Source organism: Lithobates pipiens, unplaced genomic scaffold, assembly GCF_037356315.1.
Source record: "Lithobates pipiens isolate NorthernLeopardFrog02 unplaced genomic scaffold, aLitPip1_a1.2 Scaffold_56, whole genome shotgun sequence".
NCBI classification, from domain to species: Eukaryota; Metazoa; Chordata; class Amphibia; order Anura; family Ranidae; genus Lithobates; species Lithobates pipiens.
This window is the reverse complement of record NW_027507878.1, coordinates 2,653,160-2,661,541: the sequence shown is the minus strand read 5'-3', so window position 1 is coordinate 2,661,541 and position 8,382 is coordinate 2,653,160. Positions and strand designations below refer to the sequence as shown.

General features: G+C 40.0%; 1 protein-coding gene across 1 annotated transcript; it reads left to right on the top strand.

The window, feature by feature from the left end:
• Window positions 1-6,973: 6,973 nt before the first annotated feature.
• Window positions 6,974-8,066, top strand: LOC143958039 (olfactory receptor 1M1-like). Its single transcript, XM_077467484.1, has one exon. The coding sequence runs from the start codon at window positions 7,000-7,002 to the stop codon at window positions 7,915-7,917; it is 918 nt and encodes a 305-aa protein (XP_077323610.1). The 5' UTR covers window positions 6,974-6,999; the 3' UTR covers window positions 7,918-8,066.
• Window positions 8,067-8,382: the final 316 nt, after the last annotated feature.

Here is an 8,382-nt window from a genome sequence, read left to right as displayed (position 1 = left end):
GTGATGAAGGTCTGAACATCAGTGGGAAAAAATAACGCCCCATTGTTTGTTTCAGTGAGAGTAATTGGGCCCCATTGTTGGTGTCAGTGGGAGGAATTGTTTCCCATTGTTGGTATTACTGGGAGGAATTGAGCCACTTCATTGGTGTCAGTGGGGAGAATTATACCCCATTGTTGGCGTGGGATGAAATAATGCCCCAAGGGCTGGATAAAAGCAAGCAAAGGGCCACATCTGGCCCCCCGGGCCGCAGTTTGGAGACCACTGCTCTAGATCAACTGCAGGTATAAGATTGTGTATATAGGATTGTATGATTTTTTTCCCTCCCTTATTGGTCAAACTAGATCAGGAGTAGGCAACCTGGGGCCCTCCAGCTGTTGTGGAACTACATTTCCCATGAGGCATTGCAAGGCTGGTGGTTAAAATTACTCCCAGAGGCATGATGGGTCTTGTAGTTCTGCAACAGCTGGAGGGCCCCAGGTTACCTACCCTTGAACTAGATGGGCTTGTGTCTTTTTTCAACCTAACTATGTAACTATGTGGTGTAAAGGCACCAATATTTGGGTTATGGTCCCTTTAAAGGAGGTGTGGAAGTATTCAGAGGGTCACCCAGAATGGGTGAGGAATTCCTGGGAATAGCCATAATCAGGAGAGGGCTGACTCGCAGTTCTCTCTTGGTTAATAGAGAGATATTTGGAACCCGGAATTTCGGAGGCCCTGAAGTGATATTAGGGTGGGAAAGAGCCTCCACCCCTGACTACAGGGATTCCAGCACACACGGGGTTCAGAGCCTCCAGGAAACACCTCTTAAAGACAGGAAGTAGTGCTAGCTGTGGTGAGGAGGAGTTGTGTGGAGACACCTGTTTTGGAGAGCTGTGAGCGTGCCGGAGGCTGCTAATCTAGCCAACAAGGACCGCTAACACCTTGGGGAGAAGAGCCAACCATGAACTGTAGATGCCCTTTTACATTTTCTTTGTGCTGAAGATAAGTGGACTTTCTTTTGTATTTTTATGCTTGTGTGCTGCTGGAAGCCTCACTTTGTTTTCCCTGCGGAAAATAAAAGCTTTGTATGCAACAGTTTCGGACAAAATCCGACGGATTTGGTTGTCGGAATCTCCGACCGTGTGTACAAGGGCTAAGATCTCAGCAAGGACGCCGGGTCATGGGTAGAAAGAAAATGATCCAAGTGCTCACCGCTTAAGTATAAGATTTTATTTTTGTGTTCAAATACAAACTACTCTCATAAATGATAAAAACACAGCATGTACCATCACCTGACCCCACAGGAACTAATTTTGAGTCAGTATGTTTTGACCAATCTAGAGAAAGGGGCATCATTTCTGCCATTTATAGATACCTGATTGAATTACAGCAGCCGGAGAAATCTGCAGCGATGTGTCGCTGGGAGTCTGATCTAGACACAGAGTTCTCTGCCAGGGAAAGGCAAGACATGCTTTTAACCGGTTCCCGACCAGCGCACGACGATGTACGTCGACAGAATGACACGGGCAGGCATATTGACGTACAGGTACGTCCAATATTCAATGCTGCCCTGCCATCGGGAGCGCGCCGCGCCGGCGGCACACTCCCGCGCTGGCCGGGACCCCCGTGAGTCCGGTCGCGGGACCCGTGGACTTGATCGCCGCGGGCATTCCCCGCGATCGTCTCACGGGACGGCTGAATGGAGGAAATGCCGTGTAAACAGCATTTCTCCATTCTGCCTAGCAACTAGTGACGCTGATCTCTGCTCCATGTGATTGGAGCAGAGATTAGTGTTCACTAAATGAAAGCCCAACCCCCCCACAGTTAGTAACACACCCCTAGGAACACTTAACCCCTACACTGCCACCCACTGGTTAACCCCTTCACTGCCAGTGTCATTTACACAGGAATCACTGCATTTATATAGCAGTGATTACTGTATAAATGACAATGGTCCCAAAAATGTGTCAAAAATGTCCGATGGGTCCCCCACAATGTCGCAGTCACAATAAAAATCGCTGATTACCTCCATTACTAGTAAAAAAAAAATAATAAATTTTTTTTAATAAAAATGCTATAAAACTATCCCCTATTTTGTAAACACTATTACTTTTGCGCAAACCAATCAATAATCGCTTATTGCGATTTTTTTTACCAAAAATATGTAGAAGAATATGTATCGGCCTAAACTGAGGGAAAAAAAAGTTTTTTTATATATTTTTGGGGGATATTTATTATAACAAAAAGTAAAAAATAATGCTTTTTTTTCAAAATTGTCGCTCTATTTTTGCTTATAGCGCAAAAAATAAAAACGGCAGAGGTGATCAATTACCACCAAAAGAAAGCTCTATTTGTGGGAAAAAAAGGACGTCAATTTTGTTTGGGAGCCACGTCGCACGACCGCGCAATTGTCAGTTAAAGCAACGCAGTGCCGAATCGCAAAAAGCGGTCTGGTCTTTGACCAGCAAAATGGTCCGGTCTGTAAGTGGTTAAACATGCATAAATGTTCCCGCTCAGTGTCTATCAAAGAAACGATTGTGAAATTACACACACGTTGGTACCTCACACCTGATAGGGTTCACAAATTCTACCCGATAGTTTCTGATAAATTTTTCAGGGGCTGCCCAACATCAGGCACCTTTTGGAGCTGCCCACATCTCCAACACATTTGGGATCAGGCCTCATCCATGGTAGCCCTAATCACAGGCTCTAGCATCGATTTAACAGCTTCAAGGTGCCTGTTGTTTTCTCCGATCCCGGAGATCCCCTCTTCCTCTCAAAAATTGATCAACACTCTGTTTTGCACTATTCAATGGGCTATAGCCGTAAATTGGCAATCACAGTCAGTCCCCTGGCACCAGATTCTTCAGAGGATGGATACCATTCGTCTCATGGAAAGCATCCACCATACGATCATGGATACGATGCAGGTATACACCAACACATGGGCCAATTGGCCTCCCAACCTGAGGCACCATGGTCTAGAACCTCCCCCTCCCCCTTGATAGAGGAACGGTTGATAGCCTACCCAGGTGAAAGGATGAGCTAGGTGGGGGACCCTATGGTAACCAAAGCAGCTATATCATTGATTTATATTAAACTCCTTAATAGAAATTTGTAAGTTCTGTATATAATTGTATTCTATTTTATATGTATTGCACGATGCCCTCACTGTGCACACGGCACTAACAATGTTTTCAGTACATGTTTTGCATTCTTTCAAGTCCTGATTAGAACTAGCCTACCTATTTAACGCCCCTTGTTACCATAAACGTACAATTGTAATATTAATGTGATACCTACGTAATCATGTGTATAAAAACCTTCAAATGCGTCATAATAAAGGAGAACAGTTATTTGGAAAGATGCTGATCGTATCTTTTGTGTCTGTGCCTGAGTATCCGAATCGAGGAGCTTGAGACGATCCAGGAATTTCTGATAATCAGCCGGCTGAGGTAAGCCTTTTGCTTACATTTGAGTTATCAGACTTCCTTGGTCGGTAAGGCATTTTCGGGACAAAGGGTACCTATTTTACTCCCCTTAATCGAACTGTATTGATTGGTGGTTATATGTTATGTTGTCACTGTCTACTGTCCATCAGAGTGTTATAGAGAAAGGGAAGAATAGTGCTGATCACAGGTATATGTAGTACATCTGCTAGATAAAGTAGTTTAGAGGCAAAAGGGTATAGGCACACGTAGAGAAGACTGGCCAGTCATTATGGGCATTAAATTAAGTAAGGGAATGAAGGATAAGAGACCCTCAAAAATGCCCAGCGCAAGAGGAGCGCTATATATGAACTGAAGGTGCGGTTCCACCTATACTGAGCCCCTAGATTAATGGTTAAAGTGGACAGGAATCCACAAAGGGTAACTGGGTTACCACCAAAGTCCACAGGGACAAAGAATCATGCAGAGTATACAGCTAGAAAAACAGCTATCTATGTGAGCAGGATGGATCAAGAGTGACATTAACACGAGAAAGAAAGGGACTTTTTGATGTTAAGTTGTGGGATGAATTTGGGGTCAGGCACTACAACTAGTAAAGTCAAGAAACAGTAATGAGAGTTAAAACAGAATGCTTTATATGTTGTCAGATAGGGAAGATGGGATGAGCACTATGGCTGCCCGTCTGATCATAGAAGGTACAGTATGTGAAGTATGGGATTACAATACATTGGATGCAAAGGATATCAGAAAAAAATAAAGAAAGCAGAAGTTTAAGCAAGGAAGTATTAAAAAAGCGTTAAAATAAAGTGAGAGAATTATATGCATGTGTTGTGTAGAAATGGGATAAATGTAAGCGATTTTAGAGAGATATTGGTGTATATTTGTGAATGCTGGAACCTTTAGTTCTATCACTTGTGTGTGTCATGTACGCAGATGTGACCCCCTCCTTTGTGCTCTCATGAAAGAATGTAGCTGGGATGAGAGGTTGGTGATAAGCTGGAAGGACACCATGCCAATTTAAGTTTTTTAGACAAAACATTTATAACAAAATGTGCCGGGTTAACGAACCTAATGATAAACAATGTGATCACAATTATTTTTGAATCTGTTTTCCAAACATGGTAAAATGAAGGTTACAAATTAACCGTGTCTTACACTAATTGAATATCCTGTGATAGTGGAAACAGTGCATTTAAAAAAGAGAGAAATTGAGTAAAATTAAGTAATATGTCCCCCTTTAAGGACATTTATCTGTGCATATATATATGTGTGTGATATTGAAATTATCATATGAGTATTAATTTCTAATATGAGTTTCACAATTTTATTAATAAATATAGATATATTGAAACTGGGTTAGACAACCTTTGGTTGGAAATGAAATCCAGGTTAATGGGGAAATTGGTAAAAATGGGATTAGTTTATATAAAGATAACAATTTTGTAATTTTACATTTATTGAGTGGAAAGAGAAAAAAAAAGATTAAGATGAGGTTGTTAAGTTGAATACAGCTGCAATAATGTTTAAATTAAATAAATCTCTGTGTTTGATTTGATTCCCTCTTGCGATCACAGTCTAGGGTAATTTTTGATTCAATTACTTTAATTGTAAGGGATATATATATATTTGAAAAGTAGTTTAGCCATGTTGAAGTCATATTTGTCTTTTGTACCTCTTCCATTGTATGTAGAATTGTCTGTGTTTACATGTGATGATAAGTCAGCATACCAATAATTAAGCTAGAAGGCCATTCTGGCCACAGGAGTGTACAGCCGGTACTCTGTAAATATGTCTTATCAATCATTTGTTTTTCACAGTGAAAAGTCGTTTTGTAATGAAAAAAGATGCTCAGCTATTATTTTCTCCACAATGGAGTTTTTGCCTCTTTGGCCAGGACTACCTCCACCTAAGCGTGTGGAGGTTCCAGGTTAAAGGTGATAGCAGGTATGGTTAGTGATCAAAATATTGATCAAAAGAGAGGAGACTGTAATGGAAATTTGTAGGTTCTGTATATAATTGTATTGTATTTTATATGTATTGCACAATGCCCTCACTGTGCACACGGCACTAATAATGTTTTCAGTACATGTTTTGCATTCTTTCAAGTCCTGATTAGAATTAGCCTGCCTATGTTACGTCCCTTGTTGCCATAAATGTACAATTGTAATATTAATGTGATACCTACGTAATCATGTGTATAAAAACCTTCAAATGCGTCATAATAAAGGAGAACGGTTATATGGAAAGATGCTGAGCGTATCTTTTGTGTCTGTTCCCTGCTGCAGTAGTTATTATTAATTTGGAACCACTAATCAATATGAGGATAGGAGTTGCCTATCATCAAAATATCCATTTCACCCCCTTCCAGCTTTTTCTTTTATTCTCAATTGAACAACTCAACAATGTGGGTTTTTGCCACCGTAAGCACAAAACTAAGACATTATACTTCTCAGTGTTATAAGTTTGGGTTTTACGGTTTATATTATACAATCTGTTTGGATGCTCTGAATACTGTGGTAGTACAATTTGCTGGTCTGTAATACAGCTATTCTTTGTGCTTCATCTATTGTATGCTGAATTTTGTATTTTATGAGATGATGTCAATTGATACATGACCTATGTTTCTCTATGGGTTGCATCCTAACAAAATTCTGTAACGGTTTATTGATCCTTTGTTCTATCCAATAAAAACATTTGTATTTACAAAAAAAACCACAGCATGTAAAGCCGACAATCGTGTTAGTTCCGTAGGACAGCAGCGGGTGACGTCATGCGTAGCTCCTCCCCCGTATTGTTGCGTTCAATCAGAACTTCAACGTCACCAGACTCCTCCCCCCTTCCCTTCGTTAGCAGACAGAGGCACTTGGGGAAGGGGGGAGGAGGATTTCCTGCTTGTGTGATTGGCTCACTGATTTTCCCAGAAGTCTGCACTAAGATACAAGTTTTTTGGCATCCCCTGCAATAAAAATGTAATTTTTGTAGGGCTGTGGAAATGAAAGATTAACTCCTTGATTAATCGTAAATTTTTGGATCCATCAAAATTCATTTGATCGGTACTCACCTCTCCGCCGGCTTCCGGGTCTTCAGGGGGTTTTAATAACATTCAAGTCGTAATTGTATGTGCCATATTATTTTTTCTTTATTGCTATATTTTTTTTTTGGAGTTACTCTTTAAAGTGTTTTGTACTTTTTCAATAGTCAATAAAATGGAATAATGGAATGGAAGAATGGAATTACAGTAGAGTTTTAGTCAGAAATTATTTTTATTACATTTAATCTAATTTAGTTAAAGATAACGTTAAATTTATTTTTATGAAAAGAAAGGCTCTCGGGTGACAAAGGTGTTTTAAATTAGGTCTTAAGAGATGTTTCTTAAATCTTTGTTTTCTTACAACACATCAGACTGTCCTGTGGGAATGTCAGGATTTTATATCTATATAAGCCAAGAACTGAATCAAATGTTTATATGGAAGTCTGAGCATGAGGTGCGACACACATTTTTTTCCAATTAATTATTTCTCAAAATAATAATTTTCAGTGTTTTGTTGATACATTTACACAGTAAGTGAATATGAGAAATCTCACAAAGATTACCACTCTTATTCTTGTGGGTCTATCAGACCATCCACCGACCATGAATGGACTTTTTGTGCTCTTCCTTCTCATCTATCTGATGACTCTGATCACAAACCTCATTATATTTTTCTTGGTCCTCACTGACCACCATCTGCACAACCCAATGTATTTTTTTCTCAGCAATTTGGCATTTCTGGACATGTCTTGTTCATCAGTGAGTGGACCAAGGATGCTCTTCGACTTGGTCACCAAAACCGGATCAATATCCCTCCCTGCCTGTACAGCCCAAGTCTTTTTCTTTCACTTTTTTGCTTGCTCTGAGGTCTTCTTGCTCTCGGCTATGTCCTATGACCGGTACATCGCCATCTGCCACCCCCTACATTACACACAAATTATGTCCTGGAGGATGTGCAGTCATTTAGCTGTTATAATTTGGGTCTTTGGGGTTATTTATTCCTTGGTTCATACACTTTGTTTGCTCAGGTTGTCTTTCTGTGGTCCAAATTCCATCCACAACTTCTTCTGTGAACTTCCACACTTGTTCCAGATTTCATGTACTGACCCAACAATAAACATAGTGCTGGTTTTTGCATTGGGTGGCAGTCTGGGATTAACTGCCTTTCTTTTCACATTTCTTCCATATGTTAGAATTATCAGTACAATTCTCCACATTCCTGGCAAAACCGGAAAGCTGAAAGCCTTCTCTACCTGCACATCACACCTCTTGGTGGTCTTCATCTTCTACAGCTCCATAATTTTTATTTACTTGGTTCCCACTGCCGCTAATATGTTTGCCATAAACAAGCTGTTTTCAGTCATAATTGCCCTCATTAACCCTTTGCTTAATCCTCTAATCTACAGCCTGAGGAATAACGACCTTAAGGCAGCATTCAGGAGGACTTTATATCCCTGAATAATAAGCCAATCCAGAACTAGATTTAGATAGAAATAACTTTCATGCAATGCCGTTGGATGTCTCCAACTTACAACCCGACCTCAATGCTCTGTTTAATCACTTCAGCCCCAGAGGAATTTACCCCCTTCCTGACCAGAGTGTATTTTTATTTTTTTGCGATTCGGCACTGCGTCCCTTTAACTGACAATTGCGCGGTCGTGCGACGTTGTACCCAGACAAAATTGACGTCCTTTTTTTCCACATATAGAGCGTTTTTATTTTTTAGGCTATAAACAAAAAAAGAGCGCCAATTTTGAAAAAAACACAATATTTTGTACTTTTTGCTATAATAAATATCCCCAGTTTTTTTTAAGGCTATTTTAAGGCTATTTTTTCTCAGTTTAGGCCGATATATATTCTACATATTTTTGGTAAAAAAAATCACAATAAGTTGATTGATTGATTTGCACAAAAGTTATAGCG

Coding starts and splice junctions, on each gene's coding strand:
- LOC143958039 (XM_077467484.1), top strand. CDS start 7,000: ATGAGAAATCTCACAAAGATTACCACTCTTATTCTTGTGGGTCTATCA.